General features: G+C 53.4%; 2 protein-coding genes and 1 long non-coding RNA gene across 3 annotated transcripts; 1 reads left to right on the top strand and 2 right to left on the bottom strand.

Annotated features, from left to right (window-relative positions):
- Positions 1-3,946: 3,946 nt before the first annotated feature.
- HOXA9 (homeobox A9) lies at positions 3,947-6,135 on the bottom strand. The gene is made up of 2 exons (XM_031590151.2): positions 5,522-6,135; positions 3,947-4,571 (listed from the first exon to the last, which is right to left on the bottom strand). Exons 1-2 carry the CDS (start codon positions 6,063-6,065, stop codon positions 4,333-4,335), a joined length of 783 nt encoding a protein of 260 aa, XP_031446011.1. The 5' UTR covers positions 6,066-6,135; the 3' UTR covers positions 3,947-4,332.
- A 3,420-nt stretch (positions 6,136-9,555) lies between these two features.
- Positions 9,556-12,410, top strand: LOC116227067 (uncharacterized). Its single transcript, XR_004166476.2, has 4 exons — positions 9,556-10,583; positions 10,827-10,969; positions 11,531-11,685; positions 12,144-12,410. It is a non-coding gene; the product is annotated as an uncharacterized LOC116227067 (long non-coding RNA).
- HOXA10 (homeobox A10) lies at positions 12,334-14,857 on the bottom strand. The gene is made up of 2 exons (XM_031590152.2): positions 14,011-14,857; positions 12,334-12,650 (listed from the first exon to the last, which is right to left on the bottom strand). The coding sequence occupies exons 1-2, from the start codon at positions 14,828-14,830 to the stop codon at positions 12,376-12,378; spliced, it is 1,095 nt and encodes a 364-aa protein (XP_031446012.1). The 5' UTR covers positions 14,831-14,857; the 3' UTR covers positions 12,334-12,375.
- Between the last annotated feature and the right edge of the window lie 2,777 nt (positions 14,858-17,634).

Below are 17,634 nucleotides of genomic sequence, written 5' to 3'. Positions count from 1 at the left end.
AACAAGTTTAACAACGCCTTTGTAGACAAACATTTGATAAGAAGGCTCTTATTAGAAAGCGGGGAGTGGCTGCTGCTCTCTATCCCTAGAAAGAATTAAATCTTTGCAACGGGGTGGGGAAAAAATAGCACAGAGCGCGCATTCCTTTCCGATGCTGAATTTCGATGTTAAGATATTGTCTTTGATTTAAGGAAATGTAAATAAAACGCAGAGAAAGCGGTTCTGTTACGCAGCGCTGTTCAGCTTTTTTTTTCTTTCCTCTTGTCTGAGGAAAAATACAACGATCTTCTTGCAAAGCACATTTTGTGCTTCCTTCCCTCCCACTTCTGTTTTCTCTCCAATTACTTTTCCCCCCTTTCTTTTGGCAACATGTGAACACGCGCTACCATTCCCCACTACTTCTCGTTCCCAAGACCGAAAGCCAACGAAAGCAAAACGGAGAAAAATACGAAAACGAGAGGAGGAAATCAGAGTAGCGGGCCAGAAGAAGTTAGGAGTGACTTTGAGACGCGTCAAGTTTGCGGAGTACCCGACTGTTAGCATCTGTACGATGGAAGTACAGCGGGTCGCACGGAGCGGGGATCGCCGAGGACGCAGGCAGAGAGTTTTATTTGTACCAGAGACAGATGTTGGAAATTTCCCTTCTCCAGTAAATAATTTTCCAATTAAAGCTCCGCAGCGCTGCTTCTCCCGTCTTTGCCACGCACTCCGAGGGCGGCCCGTGCCCACCGCCTGTCCCGGGCAGGGCCGGCCGGAGCCGGGAGCACCCCGATTCCCCCTGCTCTGCCCCAGCGCTGCCGTCCCCGCATTTTCCGAATATGTCATTCCTCACCGGGAAAACGGGAAGCTCAGAGCGGGGCGAGGGATTGGGGATGGAGAGGACGGGCTCGCAGCTCTGTGCCGCGGCTCTGTCAGCTGATAGGGAGCGCGGTGGGTGCTTTGAGAATAATAACGCGGGACGCGGTGAGGAGCGAGCGTTTGCTGCGGCCACGCATTGATGCTACCCGCACTGCGTCCTGATGGCTCAGTGAGCCGGGAATAAGGAGAAAAAATGGAAAAAATAAAAATAAAGAAGAAGAAGAAGAAGAAAAACAAATGGATTAAAAAAAAAAAAAAATTAAAAGAGAGAGAGAGATACAGAGAGAGACCAAAAAATAGTGGGGAAAAAAAAAATGAACTCGGCCTTTGTTGACGCGCAGCCCGTGGCTCCGGCCCGCGTTCTGCACCCACACCGTCGACATTTTAGGCGCTGGCGGGAGGCGGCCGAGCGCTTGATGGCGGGCGGCGGCTCTTTCGCGGGCTCACAGCGCCACCTGCCGGCGAGCCGGCGCTCCGCCCGCCCGCCGCGCCCCGCGGAACGGCACCGCGCAGGCGGCCCCGCTCCGGCCGCGCCCCGCGGCTCCGCGTCCGCGTCCGCGCCTGGCCCGGCCCGGCCGGGGGGGAGGCTCATAAAGGCTGTTATTTCCGCTCCCTCGCTTTATCTAAAACAGCCAGACAAAACAAATGAAAAGGCTTTTGTAGAAAATCTTAATTGTGGCTGGACAGTTGTAAACTCATTAAGGGCCGAATTCCAGACAGTTTGCAGACCCGTCATTTATTACACACTCTTAATGCTGATTCTTTGAAGTTGCCTCTGTCTGCAACAACAGAGGGCGTCCCAGCATCCCAAACACCGGCTCGGGGCTCAATTAGGGGCTTTTTTTGTGTGTGCACGCCAGAACGAGCTCCTTTCACTAATTAGAACTCATCAAATCTTACCCCGGATTTCTTTTATTATTATTTTTTTTTTTTTCAAGGTGAAGCCGACAGCATTTTCCCCCCGCAGTTCTGCACATCTGTACGCTCCGTGCCGGCTCCCTACATTCTGCCTTTCGCCCTGCAGCGTTTTACACCCCATAAACGGTTACAGCAGTCATTTTCTTTTATTGCGCTGCACGGCTCTGAATTTTCCTAACAACAACTTCTGCCAAAGACCGCGAGTGCGCTCCGTCTTATTTGGCTCTCGGTACATATCTGTGCGATAGATACGCGGCAGCGGAGCGGGCTCCGTTCCCACCCTGTCGGGGTGTCGAGGCGCGCAGAGCCGCCCCCGCGGAAATACGTCCGCCCCAACGCGGCTCTGCAGCGCAGCGCTCGCAGACTCCGCGATTTCTTTTGTTGCAGAGCCCGGTTTGGCTCGGGGCGGCGGGGGAGGGGTGGGCGCGAGGGGGGGGGGCGCAGAAATCTCCCGCTCCGAAGAACCTCTCCTGTCCCTTCTGTTGTTGCTGTACAGAAATAATCGGATTTTGCCTCCCCTGCTCCAGCCCTGCTCTTTCCCTCGGCTGAACCAGCGAGTAAAATTGACACCATAAATTCTACCATAATTGTCAGTAAAATTTTATCTCTCTCTGTCTCTCTATATACATACATAATCTGCGGCGCTAGTAAAATGCAGCGGGTTGTTTTTATTTGCCACGGGACATTTAAAAAGGAAAAAAAAAAAAAAAAAAAAATCCCCTACGCGAAGGCGAAGGGAGAAAGAAATGGGGGACTTTCTCAATACCATATTTTTTGCATGGGCGATTATATCCAGAAGGGGATTTAGAATGGGCTCGGAGCGCGGGTTCCTTCCCCAGCTCGCTGCAGCACGCCGGGCTTCGGGCGCGTTATCGAGGAGCAATGAAGCGGCCCGGTGTAAATGTCGCCATCTGCACCGATTTACGTGACGGCCCGCTCCGAGGAGAGCTGCACGTTTCGGGTCGGTCCGCACCAACCCCCGCCCCGCCGGAGGAATGGAATAAAATCGCCTTAACGTGAGCGTGAGCCCCCGCTCCTCTTTGCAGGAGCTGCCGTTCTCCATCGCTAAGCGCCGGCTTCCGAAACGGTGTCCGGGAGGGGGGAGCTGGGCCTCACCCCCTCGGGGAACCAAAGGCATTCCGGACCCATTTAGAGCCAAAAACAGCCCAGATTTCCCCGTGCTGGGCTCTGCGTTTGCAGAAAAGCACACAAGAAGCCTCAGCTCGGCTTTCAGCCCCGCCACGTCCGCTGGGGACTTCGGGTGGAACTCCTGCTTAAGAACCTTAAAACATCACGGAATAGAAAAGAATCAATATATTTTATTTGGCAAAAAGTTAAATATCATTTCAACACAACGATTTGGTCAGTAGGCCATGAGGTAACTATTTCAAAATAGACAGTGTACGTTCTGCATCAACATCACTTCCCGGATTTATTATTACTATGATTTTTTTTTTTTAATAAGCGATACAAATTTACAATAACCAAATGTAGGTTTTTATAGCGTATAATTTATTATCAATAAAATTAACCTTCATTACAACAACCATCAAATCATTCGATTAAAATTAAAACGTAAACCATAGGTAGTTACCCTTTCACATATACGTATAGCTCCGAAATCTGCTAACTGCTCACTGGTGCAAAAACAATATTAAGCTAGTCTGCTTAGTTACTTTTTCATATATAGATCATATATACAACTGACACAGACAGTACGATATATATATCAACTGTGCATACTAAAACGACTCGTTTCCATGTATTTTGAGAACCGCCATTCCCAGACATCCCGGACAAACTTTTTTTTTTCTACTTTTCTGTGTGAGTTTAAATTGGGATATATATATAATATATATATTTTACAATCAAAGGTTAACTGTCTAATTATACAGAAAAGACTTAATACGCTACAGAGCTATACTCTATGCCATTTTTATAATAAACAACCTGAGTTCAAATTGAATCCTAGCTTACACAATTACATCCGGTACAGCACCCAAGCACATAAATTGAGTCACAAACATAATTACCACAATAAAACACAGTGTTCAAGTATTAGAGCAGAGATCTCTCCGCCGCGCAAAGAGCGAATAAAATTAACTACGTCGACTAAACTATACAGTCCGTAAATAGTTGTGCATTATGAAAAGGTAGTTTTTGCTCGTCGTTCTATTTTTTTTTCCTTTTTTTTTTTTTTTTCTTAAGTGAAGAAACAGGTAGATTTATACAAGCTAGCTCAACAGCCGTTTCGTGCTAATGCCCCCTTTTTCTTTCCTATTAGAAAATGAAAAGTCTTACTGTACCTCTCCTGGCAACTGGCCTCTCCATGCTACTGTGACAAGCAAGGTACAATCGTAATCAGAATTTGCCTTGGGAAAACAAATGAGGCCTGGACCCAGACGCATTGCATGGCAGGGCTCGAGGGGAGGGTTTTGTTGGTGTTGTTTTTATTTTTTTGTTTGTTTGCTTTTTTTTGTTTTTGTTTTACTTTATGCTCTTTTTTTTTCTTTTTTTTCTTTTTTTTTTTTTCTCCATTTAACCCACGTATCTCCATCATTCGTCCTTCGCTCGGTCTTTGTTGATTTTCTTCATTTTCATCCTCCTGTTCTGAAACCAGATTTTCACTTGTCTCTCGGTGAGGTTGAGGAGCCTGGCCACCTCGTACCTGCGGTCCCTGGTGAGATACATATTGAACAGAAACTCCTTCTCCAGTTCCAGCGTCTGGTGCTTGGTGTAAGGGCAGCGCTTTTTCCGGGTGGACCTCGCGTGGAGCCAGTTAGCAGCGGGGTTATCTGCGAGGGGAGCGAGAGAAATTGAGGCTCAGGGGGGTATCTGGTGGGTGTGTGGAGGGGTCTTGGTGTCGGGGTGCCCCTCGTCTCCGCGGTGGGCACGGAGCACCCACATCCCCACGCACGGGAGGGGTCACGGAGACCCCTGAGCGGCAGAGCCACGCCGCCCCCGCCTCCCTTCGCTTTTTTTTTTTTTTTTTTTATTGTTTGTAGGATGCAGTTTGAAAACACCCGTCCGCCTGCTCTCTGCTGGCTGCCTCCTTCCTTCCTGCCCTCTCCGCAGCCCCTCCGAGTGCCAGCCCGGCCGGAGCGGCAGCTCGTCTGAGTCTGTTCTGTTACAATTCGCCCTTCTCCCGTGTCATCGCTGGCAGGACCCGGGGAGCTGACGAGCCAGTCAGCCTGTATGCGGCCGCCGACATTACAGTCCCGGCAGTTCAGGGCCCTTATTTGCATGGCTTATTAGCAGGAGCAGCACCGTTCCGCGGCCCCGCAGCGCCCAGCGCGGGCATTTCCGCCGGGGGGCGGAGGGGGAGGAGGGCACCGCGCAACGGTGAGGTTCCGGATGCCGGCCCTGAGCTGCCTGCCCCCCCCCCCTCCAGCCCCGCAGCTCACATTCACATCCAATGCTTCTCGGGCACCCGCTCCGTGAGTGCTGCGGGAGGATGCGAGCGTGTTCTGCGAAGTTGGCTGGGGTGGACGAGGGGGGGGGGGGGGGGGCGGGGAGGGCGGGAGAGGTGGGATTTTTTTTTTCCAGTTATTTTATTTTATTTTAAGTCGCAGCCGCACCGAGGGTTTTTGTTCTCCCCTCGGCCCGCAGAGCCGCAGCCGTCCCGGATCCCGGCAGAGCCCGCGAGGGGCAGCGCGAATCTCAGCCCCCGGTGCCCGGGCAGCACGGAGCCCCGCACCGCGCCTCCTCCCCGACCCCAAACGCGCCGCCCCGCAGCCCCACTTACTTGGATCAATGTGTGGTTTCTCTCCGTTTGCCTCACTTTCTCCATTGTTTTCAGAGAATGCGCCTTCGTGGCTTTGCTTATCCCTATCAACTGGAGGAGAACCACAAGCATAATCAGACAGAGACAAAGTGTGAGTGTCAAACGTGGTACAGTCACCCCTTCTGGCCGCCAGCGGTTCAGGTTTAATGCCGTAATGCCTGCTGGTAGGTAACCCGGGGAAGGACAAGGAGCCCGGCACAGGCTCGAGCCACGAACGCATGTACCTGCCGTCGGGCGGTGCCACGGGCGCCTGGTGGTGCGCGTAGGGGTGGTACACGGCGGGGACGCCGCTGGCGCCGGCGGGGTGCGCGGGGCTCCAGGGGGGGCCGAAGACGGGCGCCTTGGGCTGGAAGCTGCAGGGGGTCAGCTCGGGGTGCTCGGCCAGCGCCGGGCGCGGCGGCGGCCCCAGCGGCGCGGGGGCGTAGCGGGGGGCCGCCAGCTCGTCCCCCTCCGGCACCAGGAAGGAATCCACGTAGTAGTTGCTGAGGGTCCCGGGGGCCGACATGGCGCGGCGCGGCGCGGGCGCCCGACCCGCCGCAATTCGGGGCTGCGGCTTTCACGTAACAACTTGGTGCTGGCGGAGAAGTAGAGTCAGTAATAAGTTGGGGGCAGCCCGGGCGCCCATTGGCTGCCCCGGTCACGTGGCGGGGGAGCAGAACAATAAAGTATAAATCAGTCCGCGGGCTATTAATGGGTCAGTGTTTTCCAGCCATCATTTTTATAGCGAGGCCATATGTTTTTATGCAAAGGGATATTTGAGTTATACGGCGGAGTTTGTTTTAATTGCGGCCAACTGAGATTAAAAGATCGGATTCCGCATTACGGCCCCCCCTTCCCTTTCTTTCTCTGCTCTCCCTCTCTCCGTCCCACTCTCTCCTTTTTATTTTTTTATCTTTTTCGTTTAAGCGGACTATTTTATACCGTAATTAATCATCCCATCAGTGAGTCGCGTTCCCTACGAAAAAAAAAAAAAAAGGCACAAAAAAAAAAGAAAAGAAAAGAAAAGAAAAACAACCCAAACCCTTCTGGTCGGAGACCTTCACATAAAATTATACAACAATCGAAGCAATAAAAAGAAGCAAAATAGCAGTTGCGGCGTACTGTATTTAAATACATATTTATTATATTTCATAAGGAGTTATTGTTTCGGGAGCCACGGGGTTGTTATGAAGTCAGTAACTATGAGCGCGCTCATTTGCATCGCTGTGTTTCACAGCAGTAAAAATTTACGAGTGCTCGGAAAGGTTAAATTATACCATTGTGTTTCGTTTGGGAGCTCCCTGTAAATAATCCCGTTCCGTTCCGCGCTAAGCGGGACCGGCAACGAAAAGTCGAACCCGACGCATCCCACGGCCGGAGCCGCTCCGAAGGGCCTTCATAGGACCGGGGCAGGACCAGGGCACAGGGATTCGGTCCCCTCGGGCCGGGCTGAGCGCGGCAGTGACCGAAGCTCCCTCGTCGCCCGGCCCTGCCCTTGGACCCCCCCCGGCAGAGGGGCCGCCGGGAGCCGGGCAGCGGCGGGCAGCGGCGTCGCTGGCTCCGATTTATTCTTAACTATGCAGCCAAGCGGCGGGGGGGGGGGGAAGGGGCGAAAAAGCGCCGTGTGCCCGCTGCAGTGAGGCACCGCGCTCGGAGGGGAGGATGTAAGAGGGGCTCTCGCTTTCGATCGCCCCGCGCCCCGCGGAACAGAGCGGAGTTATTGATTTGGCAGCAGGACGCGCGCTGGAAACCGAGCGGAGGGTTACGTTCCTCCGAGGAAGGAGGGGAGGGAGAGGGGGGAAAGCGAGGCGCGGCCAGATCCAAGGCCAGTGTTAGGGATTAAACGGGGATGCGCTGCGCGCCCGCGCCGGTCCCCGTCCCCCCGGCGGACGCGCGGTGCTGAGGTGTGCGGGGGGAGCCCCGAAATCTCCGCAGGAGCCTCGGGGTGCTCGGGGTGTGCTGTGCTGAAAGCAGAGCCCCCTGAACGGAAGGGAAGGCCGAGTAAGAATTAAAATCATGTGTAAATATCGTGCGTGCAAAAGTGTGGTTCTAATTAGTTTTACATGGCTGTGTGGGCCGCTTCTCTCCCTCTCTCTCCCCTCTCTGTTTCTCGCTTTTTCTTTTCATGTCCTCCCAACAGTTTAGTCAGAAATCGCGCGGAGATCCCATTTTAACGACACTCTCTCCCCATTCAGGATTACAAAGGCCCATAATGAAACTATTATCCCCTATTAGAAAATTATAAAACGCTTACGGGATCCCCGCAAACGGGGAGCCCCTTAGTTTCGAACAATTCAAAAAATGTACATAAAGGTCTCCTCCGCTATTTTTTGTGGCCGTTGTATAGACGCGCCGTAATAGCGAAAAATAATTGTATTTCTTTCCTGGAAAGACGGAACTCGACGTCATTTATATTTATTATTAAGAGTCAGCTGTGGTGAAATGTGATTGTAGAACTTCCTTTTTCCATTCAGAAAAAAATAATCTTAGCTGCAGGAGTCCTGGATGTTTATATTCGAATTTGGGTTCTCAACTTGCGGCGGGTTTCAATTTTTTTGGTTCCTCACCAAAAATAATAGCAAATGAATAACAATAACAATAACGTTTAAAAGAACGCGCCTGCATTTTTATTTCCCTGTAAAATTCGGAACGCGTTCGCTGCCAACACCCGAGCGGCAGGAGAGGTTGTGCAGAAAGAGCGAGTTAAAATATGGCAAATAATTACAGGCGTTTTTCACGCGGTCGCAGCGCTGCTGATAGCGCTCGAGCGTTCGCCTTCCTTTTTGACCTTTTAGGCTCAGTTTTCCCCAAAGTACGCTTTTCATTCGAGCCACGAGAGCTCGTGGGAGGCTGCATCGGTTTCGTACCTTCCACCTTGCCGGTTACTGCGGGATTTGGGGCAGCAGATCCCGGGAAGGACCGACCGGCCATCCCACCGCGGTACGAAATCGGAATTTCCAGGCACGAAGCACCGCTCCCGTGGCCGAATAAAATCCCTCCCGGCCTCCATCCCGGCACAGTGAAACCCGCGGCGCTCCCAACCCGCTTGCTGCGGCAGGAAGCACGCCTCTGCGAGGGGCAGAGCTCCGCGGCCGCGGGCTTTGCGCGGATTTTGCGCTGGAACCCCGCCTCGTCTTTTCCTGCCGCTGCGAACGATTCGGACGGAACCCACCGGCGCGGAGCGGTGCTTTGGCACAGCGGGCAGAAAGAATGACTCAGAGTTTGGGGGAAGCGGTCCAAAAGTGGAGCGATGTGAATCCAAAGGGATATAAAGCACAGAGGCAAAGCTGTGCGTGAAGGCTACAGAGGCACTCACACACTGTAAATACACCGTCGGTATGTACACAGAACAGGGCAGCCCGACAGCAGCACGGTGCTCACAGGCAGACACGAGCACTGCTGTCGGACTGCGGTGTACACATCTGCTCCTGGCCCGGCCTTGGCGTCTCCCGCGAAGATCCAGCTAGGGTAGGTCTGCCTCAAATCCGCTATCTAACTGCTCTCCGTTTCTGCAGCCCCGTCTGGAGCTTCAGAAAAAAAAGTTCTTCCTTTTCTTTTTTTAAGCAGAAATAATCGATCGGTCATTTAGGGGAAGAAAAAAAAAAAAAAAAAAAAAAAAAAAAAGAAGAAGAAGGGGGGGGAAAAAAAAAAGGAAAAAAAAAATAGAAAGCTAAACCCAACCCCACAGGAGTGCCTTTCCCTGCCCGATCCCGTGTCCGCCTTTCCGCCGCGGGGCAGCCGGTTCGGAGCGCGCTGCCCTACCCGTGCTGCGGGCGCAGAGCCCGGCGGGAGGCCGCCCCCGCCGCGGGCGCCACGGACACAAAAGGCGGCGGGCGCGGCGCGGAGGAGCGGCGGCGGCGGCGGAGGGCCCGGAGAGGTCGCTGTTGCCCGTTCCGCCGCCGCGGAGAGCGGCCCCGGGCGCGCCGCAATCGTGATCGTAACCGAGGCCTTGTGGGCCGCGTGGCGCTGAGCCCGACGGCGGGGGCTCGGGATTCCGAGGTCAGCCCCCGGGAACCGCGTGGACGAGAGCGGGCGCGGCGGGGCGGGCGGACCTCGGGCCCCGTGTGTCGGTACGCCCCTGGAGAGGGGCTGCCCGGCTCGGTCTCTCCCCTCCCCCGGGCAGCCGAGAGCTTTTCACCCTCCGGTTTTGAATAAATCCAGTCGGAAAAAAATATAAGCGCAACCCACCCTCGCTCCCCCCTCCAATCCCTCCGCCCGAGCTCTACCCACGCCGAGCGGAATGCAAAAACGCACCTGACCTTGAATGCAGCCTACGAGAGATATGAAAATCCCGCAAGCAGGCAGGGACTCGCTTAGGAGCTAGCTAACCTTGAAGAACTTGTCAAGCTTCCCCCCTCGGCTGCCGTGTTTATCTGAGAAATCAGAGGAGTCTCCGTTGCAGATGGGGAACAATGGCATTGGGACTTGACGCCTACAGATAACTTCGGCGCTAAGATTTCTTCGGGCACAAAGGACCCTCGCACCAAGCATACCTGGTGATGATATCAGCTGAAGTAATTAAGGCAGTTTCGTGCTGTAGAGAGAAAGGTGGAGCCCCAACAACATGAAACTACCTAAACCACAGAGCAGTTCTCAGGCGCTAATAATTACTTTCCCCATAGCCGTGGTCTTTAACGCAAGGATCCCGCTACGGAAATAAAACCAGAAACGTGACCCCGCGGTCCCTCTCGCCCCCCGCGCACCCCGCCGGGCCCCCCGCGCCCCCCGGCCGGGTTCAGGGAAACGGAGAAATAGCATCAGAAACCCCCCCCGAGGGCGGCTTTCGCCTCTCCATGCAGATGGGAAGGCCGTCCGCTGCGATGTTACATCATAAAAAGCTAACGGCTCCCTCTAAGCCCGGGTTCAAAGTCTCTCCCCCTCCTCCCAGCACACACATACCCGGGAAGAAAGCTGGAGCTGTCGCTCCTCTGCCAGCCCTCGCTGTGCCTTCCCTTTGTGCGAGCCCCCGCTAGCTGAGCATGCAGCGAAGGAGGGAGGATGCAAAGGCGGCCCGGGGGGAATAAGCGCTCCCGCATGCAGCCAGGTAGGGAACGGCCCTGTCCGAGGGGGCCCGGTGGCACGGAGGCGGCTCTCACCTCCCCCCTCCCCATGCGCTCACCTTCACGGTTTCTTCCGAGCCGTGAGATAAAGCTACGGTTTGTCACCGTCCTCGGCAGCTAAAGATCTCCTCACGCTCGTAGGTGTGTGATTAAAAGGGGGTGGGGGGGTGGGTGAGAAAATAAAAATCTCTTCCCTACCCTCAAGAAATTGTAATTTGCTTCCTCAGTCTGTGCAGCTCCTCAGTCAACTGAAACCACTCGTTCAAGACAGCAACAATCCAGATATACTAGCAAGTCATAAAACTGAACAAAAGCCGACAAACCTTAGAGCACCATCGCTATATGGCCCAGACAAATTACGACCGTCTAGGTAATATTTAAATAGATTCCTAAAGTAATTGCAGGGGGTTTAGGCAACTATTCCTGTTGTAAAAGTTCTCGAAGACATAAAGTAGAACCTGAGGATAAACAGTCACAAAAAGAGGTAAAATTAAAAGGATTCATTCCACGTTTTTTATTCTTCTATGAGAACATAAACATCGTCTTTTTCACGCACAGCAGCATTACAATATTAATTTATTCCGATTTAAGGTAAGAACTAGATATAGCTAGAACTAACATTTATAATAACGATAGAATGCATTTGCTTAAAACGGTATCGGCGTTTTAATAATAATAGACATTTATACATATCTGTACTTATAGTTTTTCCCCTTCTTTCTTTCTCCTTTTTAAAATCTTTTTCTAATCTTTTTCACCTATAAGCTTGACCCTTTGATGCACGCAACTTCACAGTATAAAGGAAGACGGACGAACTCTCCCTCGCTATCTCAGGCTCTGGCTCAGAAAGTCCTTTTGATGTTCAGGATGTACACTTTGCAGTGAAATTAGTGAGGAAAAAGTGACGGCTTTTTTTTTTTTTTTTCTCAAGGGGGAATCGTTGTGTGCTTATCCCGTGTTACCAACGGTAACGCTGTTTATCGACCAAAAAAAAAAAAAAAAAAAAAAAATCACTAATTCCACATCTTTAAGCAAAACTACGTTACGTAAATATCTACAACCAGAAAGAGAGAGAGAAATTCAGAGGTAAGTGTCATGATTTAGTCCATGAGCGAGACGAACTTTTAAAAATATTTTTAAAGAGAAGAGATTTCATTTTCCTGGCCAATTTCAAAGCCGTAATATTGACTTCCAAGGTAAAGAACAAAAAATCGCTCTTAACACCGGTTCCCATGAAGTCCTTTTAAAGGATGCCTGCATTTCATTATTGCAAGTCCTGCTTTGGAAAGGATAAAGGGGGAGGGGAAGACAGGGGAAACAGAGGGAGAAAAAGCTGAGCTCCCAATATATAGAAATATGGCACGGCTTAAATAATTCATTCCGAAGCTACTTACAGTCCGAGTTACACCGCCTATATTTTAAAAGAATGCGCCTTTAACCGAGCTCGTTTACTTTTCGAAGAGACACGGGGGTGGGAAAAGGGGGAGTGAGGGGGGGGGAAGAATATTTGCAGCTCCTGAAATCCTATTTCTGGGCTTTCAAAGCTTGAAAGAGCAAAGCGGGCCCGGGAAGGCTGCAGGAACCGAGGAGGCTCACACATGGCCCTCAGCATTAGCATGGCTTTCTTCCGCTCCCCCCGCAGCCCCGAAGCAGCTATTAAGAGTTTAAGGACATACTGAGAACGTCTAAAATCGTTAATCCATACAGGTGCGGATGACTACAGCCTAGGAAAATGATACTGGCTCTTTAAACCATAAAGATGTGTTTATAGGTTCATCAAGAGAAATTAAAGTTGGCTGTGAGCTCCCGAATCCTATTCTCTCTGTTCATTTTCTTCAGTTTCATTCTGCGGTTCTGAAACCAGATTTTAACTTGTCTGTCTGTGAGATGGACTGTGCGGCTGATCTCTAGGCGACGCTCACGAGTCAGGTACATATTGAACAGAAACTCCTTTTCCAGCTCGAGAGTTTGATGCTTGGTATAGGGGCACCGTTTCTTTCGGCCACTTTTTGCGGTTAGCCAGTTTGCTGCATTTTCTCCTTTTGAATTGCCTAGTTTTGAGAAAGTAAAAGAGGGACATTACCAGCGGGTAGGAGGCAAACAGTTGGGGGAGAGGGTGGAAAGTGTGAGTGGGTGTGTGCACATACAGGGGCTCGCTCCTCCAGAGCTGGGATGTGGGGGCCTTCCGAGAGCTCCCGAGCGCTCTCCTAAAGGCCCTGGGGCTGCCCACGGGGCAGCCTTTCCTCTGCTGGGATGCTCGGAGGGGAGTCCAGCTCCGACCCCCCGAAATGGGCTTCTCCCCGTTTCGACCCCGCCGTTCCTGGGGGGCGGCTCGGTGCGGGGCCTGGAACCTTTCGGCCCTCCCGAGACACCTGCTTCCAAAAACAAAAGCCACCCAAAACGTGCGGATCTGAGCTTTATAAGCGTGTGCTGGGGGCTGAAAACAAGGTGAGCTGCAGGGCCAGAGCCCCCTGCCTCCCGGGCTGCCTCGCCACGGCCCTCTGCTCTCCCACGAATCGGCGGAAGAAAAAAAAAAATAATAATAATACTAAAAGAAAGGGGGGGGGGGGTTGGAAAATCGCCCCCTTTCAGGGCGGGAATTCCTATCGCTGGAACCGTATGGGAAAGAAGTAACACCGATCCCTCGATGGCTTGGAGTGGCTCGCAGGCGTGGGGCTGGCTCTCTAGGAGCTTTCCTTTGCATGCTTTTCGTTTTGATCTTTAAATTATTTTTAATTATTATCATTCTCCAACGGGGCGCCTGAAGGAATAACAGGGCGTCTGAAATGCAGCCAGAGAGAAGTGCCTGGAAAGTCTGCGGCCCACGGAAGGGGAGCTAGGCTTTCGCCATGGGGACCGGAGAGGGAAATAAATAGGCGAATGAATAAATATCAACCCTGTTATCTAGTGTAGACGCTGAAGGATATTCGCGGTGCATTCATCAGTCTAATTTGATAGCAGTTCATAGATGGCACATTTCAGCGCGGCTGTTATTCCGAAAAGCATTCTGGATCGTAAAATATAACTTACCGCGTTAATAGGTTTATTTATTGGCACTGCCTATTGCTTATTTTGGATGCCATACAAACATCTCTGTTATCTGGTAGGCACCTTCCCATCGCAGGGGAAAGATTGAGCTCGTTTTTCTGTACGTTTAAGCCGCACGCAGGCGAAAGTTGCCCAGAGCGGAGGCTCTCGGGGTTTTAAGCTATAGGACGGACGTTAATTTTTACGGCAACCCCGTGCCCGAATATTACAAAGTTCAGAAGGTCACCGCGAGCAGCGCTTCTTGGCAGCCCTGCGGGGCAGCCGGGATCCTCCTTTCGCGTCGTGACGCTCCTCGCCCGCGTTTCCTTTTTTTATTACCGTTATCACCGTTTCCTAAGCCTCACCCCGCCGTGCTTCGCTTACCTACGGGCTCCTTCTCGGGAGAGGCCTTGCTGCCCTCCGACGGCGCGGGGGAGAGCTCCTCGGCGGTGGACGACGAAGCGCGGGTCTCGTCCTCCCGCTGGGAGCCGCACGCCGAGGGGCTGGGGGAGCGCTCCTCGTCCTCCCTCCTGCCCGGCTCCGGCACGGGCGGCCCCGACGGCGGCGGCTGGAAGCGGCCGGGGGGCTGCGGAGCGAAGGGGGCCGCCCCGGCCGGCCCCGCGCCGTAGCCCTTGGAGGTGCCGTAAGCCTGGGAGAGGCGGAAGTAGCCCGGGACCGGCACCCCGGTGCCGTTGGCGGAGGGGCTGACCTCGGCGCTCAGCCGCGGGAAGGGAGCGAGGTCGGCGGCGGCCGAGCCCTTGGGGCATTTCTCTGAGTCATAGAGGCAGTAGGAGCTCTCCTCCTTAATGTTTTGAGCGAAGGAGCACGAGGTGGCCTGCTGGCTCTCCGGCTCTTCCATGCGACAGGAGCGGGGCGGGTCTAGCCACACTTCCATCCCCGACACGTAGGGGTGCGTGCTGGGGACCATGCTTTGCGAAGTACCTTCATTGCGTTTGCCCAGGACGGGGAACAGTCCGCAGCCCTGCAGCCCGTAGGACAGCTCGGACGCCTGTGGCAGGTAGAGCCCGCTGCCCGGGTAGTAGCCGCCTCCTCCTCCGCCTCCGCCTCCTGCTCCCGCCGCGTCCCCTCTGCCCGCGCTGATCAACGAGTCCACCAGGAAAGAGTTTGCAGCCGGGCTCTCGGAGCATGACATTGTCGTGGAATAATTTGGCGAAGGGAGCGGATAGCCCTTCCTGGCTGACATTTCTTGTGCAAAACATGCTGAATATGATTAGAGATACCCCCGCACCGCGGCGAACGCTTGCAGCCAATGGAAGCCCGGGCCTCCCCAGCAACCCCTCCCCGTCTGGTTTCGTATGCACCGAGCTGCTCTCAGGTCGACCTCTGAATTTGGGATATGGATGGATATTAATGTGCGATATGGATTTCCAGCCACACGCACACGTGCGGAGCGGCGCGGCGGGGCAGGGCCGGAGCGGGGCAGGCGGCGGCTCCCGGCTCTCCCGGCTCTGCCCCACGCACCGCTCTGCGCGGCGGTGTTTATGACACCCCGGCTGTGGCCGCGGCCAGATGAAGCTTTTATTATCGCTCCTCTCTCCCCGCGGTCGGGCTCTCCGGAAGCGATGCGTGCTCACCTCCCCGAGCAGCCCGTGTGTGTGTCACGAAATTAATAAAGCCGCGGCTCTCCCTGTGTTTTATACTCGGGCTCTGCTCGTTTTATTTGATTGTCTCGGTTTTTTTTTAGTTTTTGTTTTTTTTAAAGAAATAATAGACGTGTTATTGTTTATCACAGATAGTCGGGAACCGTAAAGGGCCCTTGTGTCTCCTGGGTTTGAGACCCGAGGAGGGGGGGAGCCCTTTCAGCCCCGTATCTCCCCCAGCTAGCATTTCCTAGAGATAAAGAGCTGGCTGCTGCGCTTAGGAATCTCGGAGGGAGCAATGCCACTCCGGGAGGATTAATTGTGCGGTTGCAGCTTCTAATGCTGTAGTTAACGCTGGATTCTTCCCGAGGTCTGATTGCCATTTAAAATCCAAAGCCAGACATATGCCACAGAAAGAATCCAGACGTGAGCAGCTCAGATGGATGCTCGCACGATGCTGCGCACCCTGTTTATTGGCGTGTTTATATTTGGGCGATCATTTTTATTTCCCCCCCGCTCCAGCCCCTCCCCCCTCTCCCCCCTTTTGGGTCATTCACTCTTCTCTCCAGAAGCACCGTCTCTGTCGCAAGCGCTGCATTAAATAATAGAGAGAAGGATACGCAGATGAATCCTGAGATAGGAGACAGCTCTGTCCTGCCAATTTGTAATTGTGGCGGAGGGAGCAGACAGATAGCAGACAGACAGGCACGCAGACAGAGAGACACATGGATTTTTTAATGAATCGCTTAATGATCGCTTGCTTTCACTTCCATCATCTTTCGCTTAGGCCATTTTGAAGTCGCCTGCCTGCCTGGCCGGAGAAATTAAGGCTTCTCCAGCCCGAGCGGAGCCTGGGGCTACTCGAGGTTTTCCAGCTCTCGCTGCCCACCCGAGAGCAGCAGAGCTCGCTCCTCGCCCCCGCGGGCATCTCCTCCCGGGGAAGCAGAGCCGGTGGCCCCGCTCCCGAGGGGCTGGGCGAGATGCGGCCGCTCTGCCCGCTGCCCCCGCCGGAGCTGCGCGGAGTGCCGCGTCCCGGCCCTACCCTTGGCGTTCAGAGAGCCTCGGAGGGCCCACGGGAAGCGCTGCCCCCCCCCCCCCCTCCCGCCACCCCCGGCTCTGACATGCCTCACGTGGTCTCCGGGATGAACGGTCGCCTATGAGAGGGAAATTATTATTTTATTTTATTTTATTTTTTTCTCCCCAGTTTTGCCATTGCTTCGGACGGATAGTTCTGGGGAAACGGGACACAAGCGAGCAAGCCGCTCTGCTGGGGCCCTCCCGAGGCTCCGTCTTCGTCAGCTGGAAGGCTGCGGCAGGGAGAGGTCGTTACAACTTCACAGTCGCCATAAAACCTTGATGGAAAGGCGCCCTATATTCCCAGCGTTCTCGGGCTTACCCTTGAGTGCCGAGCGGGACCGCCTGTCTGATGGGGGATAGGAAGGGGCCCGACAGCCTGCGGAAACCCTCCGAGGTTGTCCCCACGTTTCCTCCCGTAATACCGTTTGTGTTTCCCAAACGCGAGATGTGTTAACGCGTGATGGACAAAACCTTATCAGATTCCTATGAGGGCCGTATCACCGCTAACAAAATTAATACCGTGCAAGGCATTTTATTGGTTCCTATACAGGAAGGCTATTATCAATAGGCTTAGCGTTATAAATGCAGATCTAAATAAAGTGAAACGTGAGCCCCAGCTCCACGCTCCCAATACGTTTCTCTGCACAAGTCAGGTATAAAAATTACTCCGGGGAAGTCCGCTCTTGCGGTATGTTTGTTTTGCATTTGCCAAATTAAATAGGAATGGATTGCAAACCTAAAAACCGTACGGAATCGAGGAGTAACGCTTGAAATCCTTCCAAAGCTGTTTTTAAAATAAGCAGCTCCCTTTAAAGATAGGATTAAAGCGGGGAAAGGCCCTTAAAAGAACTCTGAGATCCTCCTGAATAAAAAGGGCTCAAAACGCATCGCAACAAACGCGAGTTGTACGCTTCCACCTCCTCGAGTGCTAACGCGGACCACATCAGACAAAAGGCGCGGAGGACAGAGACGATTCGGAAGAAGAAAACCAGATTTTAGCCTCACTTCCCTTCCTCCCCTCACCCAGGCCCCCGTGGGTTCGACGGCGCAGGGGCCGTGGCTCGGCTCTCGGTGGCTGTGCCCGAAGGCAGCGCTCCGATCGTGCGGGATCCGTCGTCGGGAGCGCCGGTCGGGGCCGCTCGTTTGGTCCCCAGCGCTGCGCCGGGTGGCTGCCGGGGCACTCCGCCTCGATCGTGAACTCCGCTCGGAGCTGCATTATCTCCGCTTTCTTTAATCGCTAACAAGGCCAAGGCAAATAGTAACCGGCATCATCAAACCCACTGAAGTAAAACTAATAACGCGCGCTTGGTTCTTAACTATAAAAGATAAT

Source organism: Phasianus colchicus, chromosome 6 (assembly GCF_987193195.1).
Source record: "Phasianus colchicus chromosome 6, bPhaCol1.hap1.1, whole genome shotgun sequence".
NCBI lineage: Eukaryota > Metazoa > Chordata > Aves > Galliformes > Phasianidae > Phasianus > Phasianus colchicus.
Note: the sequence above shows the minus strand (reverse complement) of the source record. Positions and strands in the feature narration are given on the sequence as shown.

Bases quoted from the DNA above. Each gene is read 5' to 3' on its own strand.
- HOXA9 (XM_031590151.2), bottom strand. From the start codon at position 6,065: ATGTCGGCCCCCGGGACCCTCAGCAACTACTACGTGGATTCCTTCCTG. The intron at 4,572-5,521 runs GTAAGTGGGGCT...CTCCCCTCGCAG, and splicing joins GAAACCACACATTGATCCAA to ATAACCCCGCTGCTAACTGG.
- HOXA10 (XM_031590152.2), bottom strand. From the start codon at position 14,830: ATGTCAGCCAGGAAGGGCTATCCGCTCCCTTCGCCAAATTATTCCACG. The intron at 12,651-14,010 runs GTAAGCGAAGCA...TCTCAAAACTAG, and splicing joins TCCCGAGAAGGAGCCCGTAG to GCAATTCAAAAGGAGAAAAT.